We start from the raw sequence: 21,361 nt of genomic DNA, 5'->3' as shown, positions 1-21,361 counted from the left end.
GAACACAGAAACCGCTGGAGACTGTCGCGGTTTCTGTTTGTTGATGCTTAGCCATAAACCGCTACTGGCAGTAGCGGTTTATGTGTATTGGGACATGTGCGTAAACCGCTAGAGGCAGCAGCGGTTTACGTTGAGCATGAAAACAAATAGTAAAACTAATTTTTATCTAAAAAAATAATGCAAAATAAATAATTAATGGTATATACTATTTAAATAATATTATAAATAAAAAATTTAATTTATCATTTCACAATATAATTTAAAAAATATAAATATGCATGTAATAAATTTTTTATTTGTATTTATTATTAAAAGTGAGATCAAATTACAAATAAAAAAATACAGTCTTCAAAGTATTCAATTATATAAACCAAAACTAATTTTTTTTATTCTCATCTCTTTTAAAATTTATAAATAATAAAATAATTTATTTTTAGCCAAAAGTTTACTAAATCATATATTTTTCTCTTTAAAAATCACTTCATTCTCTTTTATTTATATCAATCATACAAAGGAGATTGGAGAGTTTGGAAAATAGGTTGTGTTCTTTGCTCCTGATTTGCATTTGAGGTTCTTGCTAAATGATTTTTTTTATTTGTGCAACTTTGTTGTCTTATACCAAAAAATAAAAATTATTTGTATTTTATAGTTGATTAATTGGATAAATAATAGTGATAACATCATAATTTTGATGAATAAAATAAAAAATATAAATATGCATGTAATAATTTTTTATTTGTATTTATTATTAAAATGAGATTAAATAGCAAATCAAAGAGTGAGTACTCACAGAGTACTAAAATACATAAACTAAGACTAAACTTTTTTTTTATCTTCATCCCTTCTAAAACTCCTGAATGATAAAATAATTTATTTTTAGTAAAAAATTTACTAAAGCATACACTTTTTCTTTAAAAATTATTTTATTTTTTATTCATATAAATCATATGATTGCAAAAAATATATATTCCGTTTTCTTTCTCTCAATCTTTCTGTAACTTAATTTAGCATAAACAAACATTTTTTCTAATCAACGTAAATCGTTGTTGCCTCTAGCGGTTTACGCACATGTCCCAATACACATAAACCGCTACTGCCAGTAGCGGTTTATGGCCAAGCATCAACAAACAGAAACCGCGACAGCCTCTAGCGGTTTCTGTGTTCCCCCATTCGCATGTAAACAGCTGCTGGCTATAGCGGATTACGTATTTTGATAAACCGAGCGATTTCTATAGATATATGAAATAATGTATTTACGTCTTCATTATTGAAACAATGCAATTGCATAAATTTGAAGGACAAACAATTTATTTATGTAAATGGCCCTTTTGGTAGTCTAGGGAAAAAAATAAAAATTTATACAAGGTATGGAACAACTCATGAATGCGAAAGTGGAAAGCATAGTCCATGTAATATAGGACACTGCGTGTTTTGATTTCCTTCCACCAGAAATTCTGGTCTGTCTTTGTTGTGCGTCTTCTCCGACACGGTAACAGACTAACATGCCAACCTTATTCTCAAATCCTCCATTTCTCTGCCGACACTTGATGCCATGAACCTCTTTCTCCTCCAAGTGCCCATGTTCTCCCTGTTCCTCCGCCGCCATTTCTTCTCCACCAAGCTCCCTACCCTCTCCAAGGTCCCCACGCGCCACAGAACCTTCGCTCTCCGTGAAGCTCAGAACGCCCTCACTGACTACCTTCATGCCACCAGGTATACTTACTATAATACCCCCAACTCTGTTATGTTAGTTGCTCCGCTAGTTAGTTAGTTGGGTGGTTGGTTAATGAGCTATTATGATGCACAAATAATTCATTTTCACTCCAATTTGTGTATTTCTATCAAATACTTCCATTTTGTACTTATTAAATTTATAGCTAATGTTTTCATATAAATTGTCATACCATATGGTCGGAAACATATCAATTTGCTACTCGAAAGATTAGATGTTCAAATTGGCCGACTAGAGATACAACAATGAATCAAATTAATCTTTCAGGAATATGTTGATTATTAACCATATTTAATGCTTGTTTCCGTATTGTTATTAGTGTAACATAGCTTAGGCATGTTATTATGTGTGCAAATGTATAGTTCATTCCTTACACAGTTACACCTATTATGTGTTTGTATATATGCCAGTTGAGCTAATGAGAGTGTGTTACTAGGTGCTTGCCTTTTACCTATGCAGAGCACATTGGCAACAAAGCCCTTTGTTCCCTCATGAGTCTCATTGCAAAGGTAGATTTTTCAGCCCCTACTTTCTCTAAAAGCTTTCAGAAGTTCCTTAGGTACCACCCTATTAATGAATTCGAGGTCTTCTTCGAGAGCATAGGGATAGAGTACAGTATGGTGTCTGAGTTGTTGCCTCGTGACAAGGTGTTCTTTTCTGAAGATGTGATCCTCTTTGATGCTGCTTGCACTCTTTGTGATTTCGGGTTTCCCTGGGAGAAGTTGGGGTTGTTGTATATGGCAGAAAGTTCAATATTTGGCATGAATGCTGAACAGTTGAATAGAAGGCTTTGCGGATTTAAAGGGTTTGGTTTTGGTAGCGTTGAGGTTATTGGTATATGTTTGGCTTTCCCTTTTGTTTTACTTGAGGAAGGCCAAGTGAGAGCTGGAAGAATTGAGCGACTGTTAAGTGATCTGAAATTGATATTTTTGGATTTTGGGTTGGGAAGGTTTGTTGAGGGAGATGTGGATTCTTGGCATGAGATGTGTAGAAAATTAAGGGTGTTTTATGATTTAGATAGTCAGAAAGGGGAGTTAGGCGAACTAATCGGAAGGCATAAAAGTATATTTATCGAATATACAGAAGAAGAGTTGGTTAATAAAGTGGATTATTTCTGTAGATTTGGTGTGAAGAAGGATGAAGTGGCTCAGTTGATTTTACAGTGCCCGGAAATATTGAAACTGGATCTGGAGAAACCGGTATTCAATGTAATGAAGCTGTTGACACACTTTGGCCTTAGCAATGAAGATATAGAGGAAGTAAGTCGGAGTTATGGTCATGTTATGGGAACAAATAAAATGGCTAATCTTCCTAATGTAATGAAGGCTTTAGGCTTACAAGAGTGGTTCTTCAAGAAAATCAAGGATGGAAATCATATGTTGTTAGCAGATTATATCGCAAGATATCCTAAAGAAGAACAGGATCTAGATTATCAAGAAAGTTTAAGGATAATTAGAAGTTTAAAAACACGGGTTCATAATATCGGTAAATTAAATTTCTTGCTTGGCTTGGGCTTTGGAGAAAATACTTTGTCCATAAACCTTTTGAATCATCTTCATGGCACTAGTACTGAGCTGCACGAAAGATTCGATTGCCTCCTACGTTCAAAGATTGAATTCTCCCGGCTCTGTATGATGGTAAGAACAACCCCAAGGATTCTTAACCAAAATTCGGAAACCATTGAGCAAAAGGTGAATTTCTTCCACCAGGAAATGGGAACTACTTTAAATCATGTGGAAACTTTTCCAGCAATATTGTATTATCACTTAGAGGACCGGATTATACCTAGGTACAGATTCCATAAGTGGCTTTCAGGAAAAGGTCTGAGTTGTAAGAAATATTCTATTCGAAGTATGATTGCGAACAACGAAAAGAAATTTGTGGCTCGTGTCTTCAAAATTCATCCGGCTGCTCCAAAACATTGGTTTGAGCAATTCCGGCATGGTAAGTTGCCAGTGTAATTATTTTGGTACTGAAACCTACATTGTATATGGTGAACTTCACTCAAACGAATAGCTTCAAATACATCTGTACAGAATATTCTTTAACTGATGTTGGAAAACTTTATGACAAAGATCTATGTATAAAAAATAGGCTGCAAATATCTTAGTTTAGGGAAAGCAACTTGAACTTCTGCAAATGCTGATTTCTGCTTTCATGAAGTATTTATGTCAAAGGTTCTCTAATACACTATTCGTTTAAATATTGTTCAATTTTACTCCTGTGTTTAGTTTTTGGGGCATTTCACATCCCCTTCTACACATGCTTGTATTGATACTAATTGTTCAGGAAAGCATATAGTTGTATTTTAGTTATCTTTCCATTGAATATTTACATATCTTGAACCGTTTCTTCATTTATTCAGCTTAATGGTATTCTTGCTTTCTCTTCTTTCAATTTTTGCAAACTCGGCTCACAAGTCACAACTGCATTGTTTTATGATATTTCTGTTTATGAGTAGTGTCCTACTGTCTTCTTTTGTCATGAAGTTTTGTAGTTTCCTTGAATTTTTTGTCACACCAGAAATCATGGCATCATTAACCAAAAGGTTTCGCCATGACTAGTACACTGTCTGGTCTATGTTGTCGACTTTATCTTTTCGCTACAAGGCTTGCTTGCTGCTTGTTGTTGTTGTGAGGTTAGTTTCTTTCAAAGCAGTAAAATCAGCAGTGTTTCATCTGATCCATTTTGGGAACTCTTTTTGAGTATTCTTGCTGCTAAGATATGTCACAGGTGATTGTAGTAAACAAATAAGTAAAGATTGACAAGTTCAAGTTCTCTAAAGTCTTCTTGTTCATAAATGAAAGCAAACTTGTGCCTCTTATTTTGCAGAAAAAGATCATGAAAAAATTGAGAGTTCTGAGTTACTCCATGGCACATGTTAAATGCAAGACTCCTCCAATCACTTCAATGGAAGACTATATGGAAATTCTGAATAGCAAATTCATAATATTATATTCCTATAACGAAATTCCGAAAGTGCCCCTTAGGAGGCCTAATCTGGCAGTGTGGAAAATGGGAATATACTGATTACCAAGAAGTGAGGGGAATAGAATATACTGATAATAGGGTGGTGAATGAAATTGAAATCAGAATATACTGATCGATACTGATTATGATCAATTGCAAAATTTCATTCGTATATATTTTCACTTCGAAAATTTTATGGTGTAACTATAACTATAACTAACATGGTAAATGATTATAGTCTATTTTTTATATAATAATACTTTCATCTATTTTCACATGTAAGTTTAAAGTTTCAGTAAGGTAGTATACACAAGCAGAATTCAAATTTAGATAAGTTTATCCTTTTTTGTAAAAAAAAAAAAAAAATCGTAGATAACAAATTAAATTCTAATTATACAAAAATAAGAATAAGAAATACCTGCATATCGTATCCTAATACACATTTCCCTCAAATTTGCACGTGGAGTGTTTGTCGAAGTCAGTATTTTAAATCGTATAATTCGAAATGTTGAATAGAAAGCCTATACTATTCTCAGTTCTTCTTTTCCTGTTCTCTCTCCCTCTCTCTCTCTCTCTCTCTCTCTCTCGTTAAGGCGTTGTTGTTTCTCGCTGCACGAAATAGAAACAAGGAAACAAATACAGATGATATAGAGCGCGCGCATTTACGCTCCGGATTCCACTTACCGTTTTGGATCGTTCTCAAGCTCAACAATTTGTCTCTTTTTCTTCCTTCGACTTATTTTGAGCTAAAAATGTGATGTGTGTGATACGTTAACTGTAAGTGTCTCTTTCCTCTGATTCCTCTTCTTTCTTTCTGTCGGATTGAATTCAATTATAGACTCACCTGTACGTGGAATTCGAAATGGAAGATAATTATTAACGGAATAATTATTTTATTTTATCTAATTGCTTAAATTGAAGGACGTTGTTTGTTTGAGTCACATAGCTTGTCACTGTATATATGCTAGAAGGCTGGAATTTTAAATAGCAAAAATAAAAATTGATAGAATAATTTGATGTGCTTGTTAGTTCTTGATCGGGTAAGTTCTGGAAAGTAGAAATGGATCTTTTCACAACAGAAAACTAAGCAATGAATATCTTAACAGGCAGATATAAAGAAAATCTTTTTTGTTTCCTATTGGACTATATTTAATTAATTTGGCTGATACTCTCTCTCCATTGTGTTTACTGATCATGGAAATTTTGCGAAAAACAATTGTAGTTTTTCTTGCACAGCTGCACTTTACAGGGGATGAATTTTCTGCACTTCATGTTATTGGAGCACTAAGTTTACTTGAGAGTAGAGTATTTATTATTTTGGAATATTTGACATAAAAGGCTGGGGAATTTTTTAGCATTGTTTTTATGGCTTCAAGAGTGATTTTGCAAAGGAAAAGGAGCCTCTTGTTCAATCCTGTGAATCAACATGCTCGCTTTATTCTTGGATTCTCAAGCCTTGGGCATGGTCAAGCATTTGAGTCCAGTGATTGCGAAGGTTTGAGTCAGTCTCCCTGCTGTTCCCCGGCAACTACCGGACACAATAAACTGGGAAGAAGCTCATCTCCTGCCCAAAAGAATGATTTAGCAGCTCTAGCAGCATCAAGAATTTTCTTGCATAATTACTTTAGGATTTCAAATAGTGGATTTAGAATTGAGATTTCTCCATCAAGATCCAAGTGGTCATTCCAACATGTGCATTACATTTCCACGGCTTCAACTCATCAATCTGGATTGGCTAGCAGTAATGGGGGAAATGAACAATCAGATGCTAAACAGAAAAAGGAAGCTTCACCAGAGGAATGTGATGAAGCTGTTCAAGACTTGAGTACTATAAAAGCTAAAGCCAAGGCTAAAAAGTTGGAAGAATCAGATAAGAATGCCGAATCTATTATTAAGAGCTTATGGGCTAAGATTCTAGGAATTGGTCCAGCTATCAAAGCTATTATGTCAATGAGCAGGTTTAAAATTTACTACCTCTTGTTTCTTTGTGTGGCATAAATGTGTATACGACACTTCTCTGATTTTCCATTACCTAGGGATGACTGGGCCAAAAAGCTTCGCCACTGGAAGGATGAGTTTATATCTACAATGAAACACTACTGGTTTGGTACAAAACTACTTTGGGCAGATATTAGGATAAGCTCCAGACTATTGTTGAAACTTGCTGGTGGAAAAAGTCTTTCTAGAAGGGAAAGGCAGCAACTCACACGGACAACAGCTGATATTTTCAGGCTAGTCCCCGTTGCTGTATTTATCATAGTTCCATTCATGGAGTTATTGTTGCCTGTATTCCTGAAACTATTCCCCAACATGCTTCCATCCACTTTCCAGGACAAGTTGAAAGAAGAGGTAATTATGATGTACTCGTCAAATGATGCATGCTTAACTGCTAGCATGCTTTATTATCACTTAATTCTGGGAAGGCGTAACTTGCAGGAGGCATTGAAGAGAAGGCTAAATGCAAGAATTGAATATGCCAAGTTTCTTCAAGATACCGTAAAAGAAATGGCGAAGGAGGTTCAACATTCACGAAGTGGAGATATAAAGAAGACAGCAGAAGATCTTGATGGGTTTATGAACAAGGTCAGCTATGTTCTTCATAGTGTTGTTTTATCTCTGAGATATCCTCTTATGGCAATATGTATATCGGGGAAAAAAATTTTAAGCATTTGTTTATTATTCTGTTGGAACAGGTTAGGACAGGTGCCCGAGTTTCAAATGATGAAATTTTAGGGTTTGCCAAATTATTTAATGATGAGCTTACCTTGGATAACATTAGCAGGTTGGAGCTTCTGCCATTGTTTATATATTCCACCAATTGTGCAATTGAATTATAAATTTTATATTTTAGGAATCTGTCTATCATTATTAACATGCTTTTTGGCTGTGAAAATGGAGAACAGGCCCCGCTTGGTAAACATGTGTAAATATATGGGAATCAGCCCATATGGCACTGATGCATATTTGCGTTTCATGCTCCGCAAAAGATTACAGGAGTAAGATTCATTTGTTATTTTGTTCCCCTTTTCTCTGATTCTTATGCATGTGTAGCTCATTTTATCGTCTAACTTAGTTTTAGAGAAATTTCATTTTCAAGCTTCATTATAGCATCTTAGTCTCTGGTTTAGATATGGATTTGTTTTCGATCATAGGTTTGTTGTGCTGGTATTGACTTCTCACTTGTTTGTTGGTTTGTTCTTCATGCATAATTCTGTTATTGGGAGAAGTATGTATTAAAACATTATTGCCTTGAGGGTCAGTAGATGTGAATTGTTTTGGTTTGCAGGATCAAGAATGATGATAAATTGATTCAAGAAGAAGGTGTGGAGTCTCTTTCAGAAGCAGAGCTTCGTCAAGCTTGTAGAGATCGAGGATTACTTGGATTACTTTCAGTGGAGGAAATGCGACAACAGGTTAACCATAAATGAGTATATGGAATTTTTGGCACTGAACAAAATATTCTGAAATCAGCATTTTTATGTTAATTTACTAGTTGTTCAATTTTTAATCATTAAGGAGTTGGCCATATTGCTACATTCATAGCAATTATCATCTCATAGTTCTTACTTTCAGAAACCTTTCCTTTTGCAGTTTTTGCTCTGAGAGCCTCCATCTTCTCATAATTGCTTTTTCAAGACCCTTCCTCTTATTAAACCCATTTCTAATATAGTTGGAAAAATTTTCTTAGTGTTGAACGATAGAAGCCATCTGGTGTTTGAACAAATGCCATGTTCAGCAACAGTGAATATAATTATCATCTCTCTTTGCAGCTTAGGGATTGGCTGGATTTGTCTCTCAACCATTCTGTGCCATCTTCCCTCTTAATTCTTTCTAGGTATTTTAATATTTATACGTTAACTTGTTATCTATTTGAGGATTTTCATTCTGTAAAGGTATGCCTCACTCACACCCTCTGTAGAGCATTTTCTGTTTCAGGAAAGGTGGGGCCAGAGGAAGCTGTTCAAGCTACACTGTCTTCTCTGCCAGACGAGGTTGTAGATACGGTTGGGGCAACAAGTTTGCCTTCTGAAGATTCTGTTTCAGAAAGGAAGAGGAAGTTGGAATTTTTAGAAATGCAAGAGGAGCTAATCAAGGTCAGTTTATTCATGCATTATTTGTTGTCCTTGGGATATTTATTTTCCGGCACCAGAAAAGTTAGTTTCATATGTTACAACTAGTATCATTAGTATTACAGAGAAGAATGTTGAATTATGTATAGAAATGGAGAATTCTTCACAATATGCCTAGAACCCTAAATCAATTACAAATGTTTATACTTCTTAAGGTAATTCTCAATCCCCGATTTTTTTATCAAAAAATTAATTCTCAACCCCCAATCTCTCCCAAAAGACCCAAATGAATAGATGTTCTTTTTTTCTACTTTTTCTTTTTTATTTATACTAGCTCCTACTACTAACTTCTAACTAGCAAAATGCCCAATACAAGTCCCATCAGTCCATGACTTTATCTGTAACTTTGTATAATTACTGGGTGCAGGAACATAAAATTGATTTAAATGAATAACACATTTAAGTTAATGAAGCCAATGAGAAATTTACAATGATTTTCATCCTATTAAAATTACTTAAGGTTAAGCAGCCATAATATACTGATTTTGTTGTTGAAGTTGCTAGGCTTTTAGTATACTTGCTGCTTTAACTTGGACTGATGGTTACAAAATATTTTCATAGGAGGAGGAAGAGAAAGAAGTGGAACAAGCCAAAGTGACAGAATCCGTTGGTAGCAAAAGGGATTTACCATTGGAAGAGATGGCTTCTTCAAAATCTAAACAAGCACAAGAAGAAGTAAAAGCAAAGGTACTGGACAAGCAGGAGCAACTTTGTGAGCTCAGCCGTGCATTAGCTGTTTTTGCATCAGCATCTGTAAGGAGTAGATCTTCTTTTTCCTTTTCAATTAGTGCTGACTGTTAAGGTTTTGTCATGAATTTGTGAATGTGAACCCATTGATTTGTCTGATAAATTTTCAGTCAGTTAGCAGAGAACGTGAAGAATTCGTGAGGCTTGTCAAAAAGGAGGTATGCAAATTGTTATAGAATTCATATGTCTCTCTGCCTGTGGGAATGGATACTGCATGGCACATAGTTCACAGGCATTTAAAGTCTTAGCATTCAGATAGCAACTTCTTTCTTGAATTTCGTATAACTTAACATTGTTAATAGGTGATTTGCTAGATAAAAATGACACATTTTATAAGAAGCTTAGAAATTAATGTTTTTGTGCCCTCCCCCCCCCCCCCCCTCCTCTCTCTTCTGCGCGGGAAGTGGGGATGAAATAGTTTTCTGTATTTGAAAATTGATTATTGTTTTTGTCATGGTTGTCGTTGTTTGATAAACTCTCTATTGAGTATATCAAGCCTAGGCACAGCTATTTTTACATAGAAAATCAGTTTTAACCTCTCACTATGCAGGTAGATCTGTATAATAGCATGGTAGGGAAAGAGGGTACTGATGCTGAGCAAGAAGCTAGGAAAGCCTATCAAGCTGCAAGGAAGGACAGCGATCGTGCTATGGGGATAGCTTTGGAAGACAAGGTTTCTTCAGCACTTGCTGACAGGGTAATTCCATTCATGACCTCAAGTTTTATTTGATGCCGCTTAATATTTGTATAACAAAACAGAGATTAGCTATTAAGCATTAACAGAATTATGTTCTGAAGTGAAACTGGAAAGAGCTGACAACAATGGGAATTTCACGTGTATCTTAGGTTGATAATATGCTCCAGACACTTGAAAAAGAAATTGATGATGTTGATGCTAAAATTGGAGACCGCTGGCGGTTGCTAGACAGGTTTGACCATGTTCAACTATAAATCTCTATGGCTCATTAAAAAAAAAAAACAACTAAAATGTTTGACCATGTTCTGGCAGGGATGCTGATGGGAAAGTAACGCCTGAGGAAGTTGTAGCTGCAGCTATCTATCTGAAGGACACGCTGGGTAAAGAAGCAGTTCATGAACTTATCAGCAACCTTTCCAAAGATAGTGGTCAGTTCACTTTCCATTTTCCTCCCTTTTTTTCCCCTATTGATCAAATAGATATCAATTATGGATGTCACCAACATGCCCCCTCCAATTAATGCAACAAACGATATACTATTCTAATTTAAAACTACAAAATGCACCTAATGCAACATGAGATTATCCTTTTCAGCTTTTGTGTTCTTTTTCTTTTTTTTTCCAACTTTTCAGTCTTATAGTTGTAAGAGTCTCATTTATTGTATGAAACAAGTTATTTGTACTTGACTTTACTTGACACCAAGTCGACTCATTCCCCTCCACCTTTGGGGTGTGGAAGTCTCCTCCAATGGTGTTTTTCAAGTGAATAAGAACAATTATAAGTAGTTACGAATACAAACAAATCTTAGAAGTTAAGCCTGTGAGTTGAGAGGGCAATTTAAAACTCCATGTAGTTTCCAAATTACTTAAATATGTTGATACCAAAATAGGTGTTTGCTTTAAGGTAGTACTAGCGCCTTAGGGAGCTGCATTTTTAGATTTTTAGACATGGATGTATATATTCTATATAATATAGAAGTACAAAATTAACCATAGTATGTGTAATCACTAATCAGCCTTCATAACCTGAAGATACCGGGTTTGGTTTCCCACAGTAGCCATTTTGGAAATTTTTAAAGGCTAGCACAGACGACATGGTTTAACTGACTGAACCAAATCAGTTCACTGGTACTCAACCTGCTCGGATTTAATAACTATAGTAATATATAAGTATAGATATGAAAATTAATAGAGTTGAGAAGAACTAGCGATGACAAAACCCAATTCCCAAATGTATAGATAGAATAATAGAATATATAGCGATAGGTAAGATTATAAATAGGAGCAGATAAAGAATCTAAATTTGTCAATTAATTTAACTACCAGAGTAAATAACTACTACTATTTGCACTTTTCATTTTAAGCAGATGGCAAAATTTTGGTGGAAGATATTTTGAAACTGGGTAAAGAAGATACAGAGGAAGAAACAAGATCATGATATTATGTTATTTTTATTATTTTCAAGGTATTAGACAAGCTAGTTACTTCATTTAATTTGTGAGATGTATTTGACACACTGCCATTCTATTCCTTTCTGGGGAAATGTAACCCCCCCCCCCTCCCCTCCCTTTTTTTTTTCTCTTCCCCAAACTAGATTTTCTCTAAAAGGAGAAAGAAAAAAAATCCAAAGCAAAAGGGGAAAGGGAAAAAATATAGCAAAAATAAAGAAAGCAAACTAATGAAACAGGGATCATATTCAAGTTTTCAACAAACTTGGAAAATGAGAAAGCATGTAAATGGTACATTTAATCCGTATTTTAGGAATATGCTTATTCTTATTTATAATATATTTACAAGTTTTTTTTTTTAAATAGGGATTGTAAATACTTCTGAATCAAGTATCCGATATTGATACACTAGCAAAATGTTATCTATATTAAATAAAATCTATGCAGTCACCTCCAATTCTTTAATTCCTTCCGTATTTGAATATGAATCATGATCAAAGATTTGGTAGCCTTTTCTTAGAGGAATTTGAGAAATTTGGTAAAGCGATAAAGTAAAAAGTTAATTACCATTGATTTTGTAATTTTTATAAAAGAATTATTAATTCTTCACTTTATCATTTTACTAATTTCTTCACTTTAAAGGATCTTGATTTTTCTTAGAGAATAGAGGGGTGCCTGTAGTCTTTTGACTCTTTTCTGAAATGTTTATAAAATTTTCACGTACCTTTTTTAATAATTTTGATAAAAAAACTTCCCCCATTTTTCAATTTAAAACCATTTATTTTCAGTGCCATTTGGCATCTGTTTATAACAAATGTGATGAGACTTTATAAATTCCACCAAAGCAAGATATTGCATGAGAGCCAATGAGTTATAACTCAAATGGCATAATCTCTCCATACTCAATTAAGAGGTTGCGGGTTCGAGTCTCTTATCTTTGGTTAAAAAAAAAAAAGATATTGCATGAGACAATCAATTTATATCTGCAGTCTGCAGAAGAAAGATCAAACCCCTGGTTATTGACACAAGTGACAAGATATATATGCTCTTTCAAAATTCTAGAAATAAGCAAGGGTTAAACTTTTCAATGTATGAAGCTTGGCAGAACTACTTGCTGAGAAGATTGAAACAAAGGATAGCTTGCTTTGCCAGAACTATTGGAGATTTCTTCAAGAAAGAATTTCCAACTTTTTTATCAACTAAAATTTCATGAATAATTTGATTCTTTATTTTCGGAAGTGTGTTTTTAGAGTATAATTGCTTTGGGTATTCTAGAAAGAAGAATGGGATTTTCCTTATTTGGACAAAGGAATACTTGACATGTTGATGATTAAAGTAAAAGGTGAATAAAGAAACAGGTTAAAATAGAAAATTGGATATAAGAGGGGTTAGATTGCGATTTCAAAACAAGTACATAAGTAACATTCACAAATATTAGAAGGACTACCAGTGTTCCGTCCTAGGACGAGAGTTATCAAATCTTTGGCCATTAATCTTAGTCATACCAAAGTAAGATATTATGTTTGTTTGGGTGTTATTATTTTGATAAAAAAAAAAGATCTTTTTTATTGAAAAAATATTATTTTTTTTTAGTTTATTTGGTAAATTTCTAATAGTAAAAATAAAAGTACTAAAAAGAAAAAAAAAAACATCTTTTTTGAGAAGTTATAATTTATATCTTTTTTTAAAAGATTTTTTTCCTTAAAAAAAAAGGATGTTTTATAATCATTGATAGATAAAAATATCCTTACTAAAATTTTGAAAAGACATATTTTATTCCCTTTCTTTCATTAATGAATGTATTACATTAATATTCAAATCGTGCAACATTTTGAGATAAAATCTTTAATGATTTGATATAAAATATAATCATATATAAAGATAAAAAATATATTAATATCAAAATATAAAAAAGTAAAAAATCTAGAATGATTTACTAATAAAAATATAATATATTCCTTTAGTTTTTGTGTGATATATATATATATATAAAAGAAGGTTGAAAGTTAAACATTATTTTCTGGTATTGTTCTTCTGCATACTTAACAAGTTCAAGACATCAGGTTCTTTTTTTTTTTATCCTTTCTTAGCGTTATGTTCTTTACAAGTTATTGCTATACTGATAAACTACTCCAAAACACACAGAAAATTGTAAACAGGGAACAAACAGTTCACCTAATTAATAGGTCACAACGTATTTAGACACTCATTATATTTCGTTTTCTATAGTTTATTCAACATGCATTGTGCAACACACATTATATATTTGTTCATTCACATGCTACAACTTATTTTAGTTTTATTATTATTTGCTTTCTTTTACTCTTTCTTTTTTTTATCATTTTATCATTATTGTTATTATATTATTCGTAAATTTTTATTTAGTTTGTTATCACATTCCTTTATTTTTACTTGGTGTGTTATTATATTCACGGTTATTATTCATATTATAATTTGTTTTATTAACATCATATATTATAAAATTTGATATAATTTATATAGTATAATTTCAAAACTAAATCTAAAAAAAAAATTTAGTCAACTGAATATTGAAAATAAAAATGCAACAAATAAAGAAGAAGTAGAAATTGTAAAAAAAAAATGGGATGATTGAAATATTGAAATATTTTTTGCTATTTGTGTAGAAGAGATACGAAATGGTAACAGGTCTAATAAACATTTTAATAAAATTGGTTGAAAAAATTTACAAAAAAAATTTAAAGAGAGAATAGGACTCTCATATGTGCATAGACAACTAAAAAATAGATATAATGCTTTTAAATCTTATTTTTAATTATGGACGAAATTAGTTGGACAAGAGATTAATTTTGGTTGAAATCATGAAAAAAAAAAACAGTGTTAACTTTTTTGAATCTTGGTAGACTGATAAAATTAAGATATGTTAATTTTGCATTATAAAATAATATATAAGTTAATTTTATTTTTAAAATTTATTAGATATTTTTTATATTTATTTTTTTGAATATTTTAAACAAATTAACCCATAATTCACTAATTTTAAGAATGAAGGTCATAAATCTTTAGATAGACTTAAACAATGTTTCAAGGACATCATAGCTATTGGTTATAGTGTTTGGGTGCCATCGGAAGATTCAAATATTGAAGAATTTAATAATCAGAACAATGGGGATTTCGAGAGTGGATGTGACATTAATTATACAAATGAATTGTTTGAAGAAGACATTGCTAATTATACAGTTGTTCAAAGCCCTACTAGAAAGAAAAGAAGGAAGACTTCTAGCAAAAAAGTTGAGAAACAAACTGGAATAGCATCTAGCTTTTGACTCCACACCAACCAAAATACGATCAAATGAGTCCTGTAATCTAAGTGAGTCCTGTAATCTAGATGTTATTCTAGCTTGTTTCTCAACTTTTTTGCTAGAAATCTTCTTTCTTTTCTTTCTAGTAGGACTTTGAATAACTGTTATAATTAGCAATGTCTTCTTCAAACAATTCATTTGTATAATTAATGTCGTCTCCATTCTCAAAATTCTGATCTTTCGATGGCGCTCAAACACCATAATCAGTAGCTATAATGTCCTTGAAACATTGTTTAAACCTATCTAAAGATTTAGGACCTTTATTCTTAAACTTAGCGAATTCTGGATTAGTCTGTTTAAAATATTCAAAAGAATAAATATAAAAGATATCTAATAAATTTTTAAAATAAAATGAACTTATGTATTATTTTATAATGCAAAATTAATATACGTTAATTTTATCAGTTTAGCAAGATTCAGAAGCTAACACTATTTTTTTCTCATGATCCCAACGAAGACCAATTTCTTGTCCAACTAATTTCGCCCATAATTAAAAATAAGATTTAAGAGCATTCTATCTATTTCTTAGTTGTCTATGCACATATGGAAGTCCTGTTCTCTCTCTAAATTTTTTTTGTAGATTTTTTTAACCAATTTTACTAAAATATTTATTAGGCTTATTATTATCTTGTATCTCTTCTACAGAGATAGCAAAAAATATTTCAGTATTATAATCATTCCATTTTATTTTTACAGTTTTTACTTCTCCTTTATTTATTACATTATCATTTTCAATATTCATTTGACTAGAACTTCTTCTTGAATTTAGTTTTGGAGTCATACTATATAAATTATAAATTATATAAAATTTTATAATATGTAATGTTAATAAAACAAATTATAATATAAATAATAATAGTGAATATAATAACACACCAAATAAAAATAAAATAATGTGATAACAAACTAAATAAAAATTACGAATAATATAATAACAATAAATGATAACAAAAAATAAATAAAAGAAAGCAAATAATAATAACGTAACCAATTAAAATAACTAAAAGGTAAAGTACTAAATTGGTCCTTTATGTTTGGGCGTAATTCTGTTTTGATCTTTAAGGTTTAAAGTGTCCTATTTGAATCCAAAAATATTTCATTTAGAATCAATTTAGTCCCACAGTGAGGTCAAAGTTAAATAATTAACTAAATGTTCTACATAATAACAGTACAAGAACAAAATCGATAATCTGAAAAATATGTACAAGTTCCAGAGGCACAAAATCAACTGTTGATGCATCAATATATCTATTTATTATTTTTCTTATAATATAAATAAAATATTTTCTATAGAACTAAAGAGAATGATAAATAAATGTATTGATGCATCAACGGTTGATTTTGTGCCTCTGGAACTTATACTTGTTCTCCAGATTATCGATTTTGTTCTTGTACTGTTGTTATGTAGGACATTCCGTTAATTATTTAAGTTTGACCTCACTGTGGACTAAATTGATACTAAATGAAACCTTTTTAGATTCAAATAGGATACTTTAAACATTAAAGACTAAAACAGAATTACACCCAAATATAGGGACCAATTTAATACTTTACCCAATAACTAAATAAGTTATAGCATGTGAATGAACAAATATATAATGTGTGTTGCATAATGCATATTGAATAAATTATAGGGAACGAAATATAATGCGCGTCCAAATGACCTATTAATCAGGTGAACTATTTTCTTCCGTGTTTACAATTTTCTTTGTGTTTTGGAGTAGTTTATTAGTATAACTTGTAAAGAACATAACGCTAAGAAAGAATAAAAGAAATAAAAATATGATGTCCTGAACTTGTTGAGTATATATAGAAGAACAATATTAGAAAATAATATTTTAACTTTCAACTTTCTTATATGCGTATAACAAAAACTAAACAAATATGGTATATTTTTTTTAGTAAATTATTCTAAATTTTTTACCTTTTTATATTTTGATAGTAGTATATTTTTTATTTTTATATATGATTATATTTTATATTAAATTATTAAAGATTTTATCTTAAAATATTGCATTATTTGAATATTAATACGGTATATTTATTAATGAAAGAAATGGGATAAAAGATGTTTTTTTAAAATTTTAATAAAGATATCTTTGTTTATCAATGATTACAAGATATCTTTTTTTTTTTTTAAATCTTTAAAAACAATATAAATTGTAGTTTCTTACAAAAGATTTTTTAATTTTTTTAGTATTTTTAGTTTTACTAATAAATATTTGTCAAACATACTAAAAAAAATAATAATAAAAAAATTTATTAAAATAATGACACCCAAAAAAATACTTAATATTTTTTTCATTCAGAAATTTAAAGTTTTTTTTAATTAATTTGGCCAAAGAAAAATTTGAAGCTTGATTCTTATAAGGTTATCTATGTTTTTGTTTTTTTACGATCATTCTTTTGAGTTTCTTTCAATCGTATATTTATATGGAGTCGCCATAAGTTGGTGTGCTTCGAGATGGGCCACCAAATGAAAGGCTACAGAGGATCAAAGAGAGATGGAAAATACAATTAATGTGACCTGACCAAAAAAAAAAAAAAAAAATACAAAAAAAAAAACAAAAAGAATTTTTTTACTTTAAAGTTTTTAAAAAAATTTCAAAAATAATTTTAATATCTGAATTATTTAAATTTTATCCTTAGAATTATTATTTTTGTTAATCAAAATGTTTTCTTTTTTAAATTATCCCTATACATACTCATTAAATTCTATTATCATATTTGTATGTACTTAAAATCAATTATTCATATAAAATATATATTAAATATAAAATATATGTTGAAAATGTGTAAAAATTACAAATGTATATTAATGAATATTATGATATCACCTTTTTTTTAAAGTTTAAGTTAATAAAAAGAGGTATTTATCTTTTTTTTTTTTTGGAGATGATAAAGATCGAATTCTAGATCTTTCGATCATAAAAACTTTAGTATTATATCATAATAACAATGACTATTAATAGCTATTTTTTATATATGCATAATATTTGTGTGAATTCTATAATAAGTTTTAAATGTTAAACAGATTTAAATATAAAAAAAATAGATAAAGAATGATAATTGATGATGTTATCTTATCAAATTTCACCTATGTCTTTATAATTTACTTTTGATGTATTCAAATTATAAAGAATTGTAGATATTTATTGCATATAATTTTATTTTAATACACTATTAATATAAAATAGTTTTATACGTTCATTCAATTATATAATACCAAATTAATAAAAATAATTATTTTTTATATTGATTTCATGAATAATTATTTAAAAAAAATGTGATTGAATAATTATATAAAATATTTTATACTATTAGTATATTAAAATTAGACTCTTATATATATATATATATATATATATATATATATATATATATATTGTCGAGTAAATAAAAATATTTTATTTAACAATCTAATATTCTAATTGGAGAGCTAAGTTTTTTTATGGACACTCAACAATTTAGTAAAAAAAAAAAACATTTTTTCTTAAGCAGACAAAGTAAATAGAAAAAGAAAGAGAAAAAAAAAAGAAGAGATAAAAAAATTTGACTGTATTAATTTTGAAAAATTAGTTCCGAAACATTTTCTTTTCATCTAACTATTTATCACCTTAAAAATTTTGTAAATAAAATTGCAGGATTAAAAGATAATACAAAACTATTTTATATTAACAATATATTAATAAGTTAAAATATAATCTAGCATAGAAGTAATTAAAATATTTCTCATCGTTAATGAGGTTTGCTTTAAGGTTAAAAAATACATTTAAAAAATTTGTATTTCTAAGAATATTATAGCTTGAAAGTATTATTAAAAAACAATGTTTATTTAGGATTACACAATGTCAAAAATGATTTTTTATACTCTCAGGAATAAATTGTAAATATGTTTGTTTTATTATACATTTTTTAAAGAATAGTTTTTAATTTCAAAATTATCTCCAAGTAATAAAAGAAAAATATGGTAGAAAAAATATAATAATTGAGAACATAATACTAAATTTAAATAGAATAAACTATTATTTCTACTCATAAAGTTTAGACTGCTGACAAATCTATCCACGAATAAGTAAAACTACCATTTCTACTCGTAAAATATAGACTTTTACTAACAAACTACTCGAATCCTAAAAAATTATTTAAAATTCATAAAATACTATCTAATATAATCTAACCCTAACTTTTCTTTTTATTCCACACCACCATTCCCTCAATCCCAAATTCCACCACTATTCAAATTCCACCATCATCCAAATCCTTCTTTACCGCCACACTCTCATCCCCAACTACCATCATCACTGCCGTCTTCACCACCACTGTCATCACCGCCTCTTTATCTAATACCACGACAAAGGCAGAAAGAGAATGACAGTAGTGGTGGCTTAGCAGTAGTGATTCCAACGACCTCCAACAGCAACGGTGACAAGATCTGCGTATCATCGTCGCCCTTGCTCGAAGTTGTGTGTTCGCCACCGTTGCTGCTCCATCAACGAGGGTCGTGAACAATCTTTGCCTTATCCTTGGTTTTCGTGTTGTCTTTTACAAGAATGTCGTGGACTCTAATTGGGACCATTTCTGACAACAATCTCTGCGCCAGCACTTCGACCTTGAAGCGCTGCTCACGGAACTTCGAGGTTGGGGATTGAGGGGTTCGAAGATTCGGCAATACGTCAATGTCGTGGTTTTTTTTTTCAATTTTTAATTTTTGTTGCTTCATTCTCTAATTTTGCATCTCCATATTCTAACTTATTATTAAATTGTAGATTTGTAATTGTTGAATTTGAATGCTCAATTTCTGTTGTTGGAATTTGAATTTATGTTTGCAGTTCTATTGATTCTATTGTTGAATCTGTAATAATATGGTTCTGTTGAGGCATTTTTATTTGAATTTGAATGTGAATGTGAAATTCTGAATCTGAATATTCCTCCTCTTCAAAATGAATTTTTCAGTAGTGATAAGTAACGTCTCTTTTTAGTCATTCTCTCACTCTTTGTGTTTCGGCTTTTTCTCTCACTCTTTCTCCCTTGTTCGATGGTGGTAGTAAAGAGAAGGATTTGGGGATGGTGATGACGGCAGTGATGGTGGTGGTTGCAGATGAGAGTGGTGGTGTGGAAGGATTTGGGTGGGAGTGGTGGTGTAGAGTAAAAAGAGAAGTTAGAGTTAGGCTATATTAGATACTATTTTTGAGATTTCAAATAATTTTTTAGGATTTAGGTAGTTTTGTTAGTAAAAGTCCGTCTTTTATGGATAGAAATGATAGTTTTGTTTATTTATGGATATATTTGTGAGCGTTTTGAACTTTTATAAGTAAATGGGAAAATTACTAAACTAAAACATTTGGGATCCAAAAGTACCAAAATCCAAAATTATAGAAAATCCATGACTGCAGTAGCTGGAGTGGGCCGACCAAGTTCATCACATTTCTGTTTGCAATCCAACACATACATCGGTATAGCCAGGCCAATGCTGCCAAAGCCCAACTATAGTTGCCCATCTCGTCCAACCTCGCCACAAAGGACAACCACCGTATATAAACCCGATTTCCACTCTTATCACCAAACAACTGAGTGGATAGCAACATCATAATGTAAGCCCATGTATATATCTGTACGGTATCCTCAGTGGCATCCTGCTGCAACACCCTGTATCTCTCATGGAACCAGGTGAAGTGGACTGTAAACTGCTTTATCTTATTCGGCGGGGAAAGCTCGCCAAATAGTTCCACAAACCACTCCCAAGCGGGTTTGCCATCATCCATCAGCTTTTCGAAATCTATAAGGCACCCGAATACAGGTAAACCATCAACGGGCAACCCCAGCTGGTATACAACATCATGTAGCGTGATGGTGCACTCCCCGAATGGCATGTGAAAGGTGTGCGTCTCAAGACACCACCTCTCAATGAATACGCTGACGAGTGGCTCATCCAACCAAAACTACCTCGTGTTGAGCCGCGCTAGGTGGTACAAACCTGCCCTCTCTAGATATGGTATGATCCTGTTATGCATAGGCATATTTTGCTGCCTCCGGACACTACAAATGCACCTACTAGGCTGTAACATGTGAGAGAAATAACCAAAATCAAGTGAGATTCAAAATTAATAAGGCTTAAATTATAAGACTCAAATCTTTAATTCAAAATAAGCAAATACTAAATGTAAGATTATATAATCTAAATCTTAAGTTCAAAAAAACTAAACCTATAATCTTAAGTTCAAAAAAACTAAACTACAAAATTTATAACTTTTAAATTTAAGAATGCAAAATACAACCATTAGGTTCAATTTACAA

At 31.2% G+C, this 21,361-nt stretch overlaps 2 protein-coding genes across 4 annotated transcripts; both read left to right on the top strand.

Annotated features, from left to right (window-relative positions):
• The first annotated feature begins 1,379 nt into the window (after positions 1-1,379).
• Positions 1,380-4,984, top strand: SHOT1 (Mitochondrial transcription termination factor family protein). 2 transcript variants are annotated; one of them, XM_016341275.3, is made up of 3 exons: positions 1,380-1,713; positions 2,169-3,676; positions 4,565-4,984. In XM_016341275.3, the coding sequence occupies exons 1-3, from the start codon at positions 1,553-1,555 to the stop codon at positions 4,615-4,617; spliced, it is 1,722 nt and encodes a 573-aa protein (XP_016196761.2). In that variant the 5' UTR covers positions 1,380-1,552; the 3' UTR covers positions 4,618-4,984. The 2 variants fall into 2 exon arrangements, with proteins under 2 accessions (XP_016196761.2, XP_088339220.1); XM_088483094.1 differs by lacking the exon at positions 4,565-4,984 and having other exon boundaries at positions 2,169-3,935.
• Positions 4,985-5,182: 198 nt separating this feature from the next.
• LOC107635188 (uncharacterized) lies at positions 5,183-12,053 on the top strand. Of its 2 annotated transcripts, XM_016338580.3 has the most exons (15): positions 5,183-5,479; positions 5,925-6,660; positions 6,739-7,051; positions 7,139-7,285; positions 7,396-7,484; positions 7,606-7,698; positions 7,989-8,115; positions 8,473-8,537; positions 8,622-8,796; positions 9,394-9,585; positions 9,690-9,737; positions 10,130-10,276; positions 10,426-10,508; positions 10,589-10,704; positions 11,643-12,053. In XM_016338580.3, exons 2-15 carry the CDS (start codon positions 6,068-6,070, stop codon positions 11,711-11,713), a joined length of 2,259 nt encoding a protein of 752 aa, XP_016194066.1. In that variant the 5' UTR covers positions 5,183-5,479; positions 5,925-6,067; the 3' UTR covers positions 11,714-12,053. The 2 variants fall into 2 exon arrangements, with proteins under 2 accessions (XP_016194066.1, XP_020977589.1); XM_021121930.2 differs by having other exon boundaries at positions 5,218-5,479; positions 8,473-8,796.
• The last annotated feature ends 9,308 nt before the right edge of the window (positions 12,054-21,361 follow it).

Source organism: Arachis ipaensis, chromosome B4 (genome assembly GCF_059453495.1).
Source record: "Arachis ipaensis isolate K30076 ecotype BB chromosome B4, ASM5945349v1, whole genome shotgun sequence".
NCBI classification, from domain to species: domain Eukaryota; kingdom Viridiplantae; phylum Streptophyta; class Magnoliopsida; order Fabales; family Fabaceae; genus Arachis; species Arachis ipaensis.
Note: the sequence above shows the minus strand (reverse complement) of the source record. Positions and strands in the feature narration are given on the sequence as shown.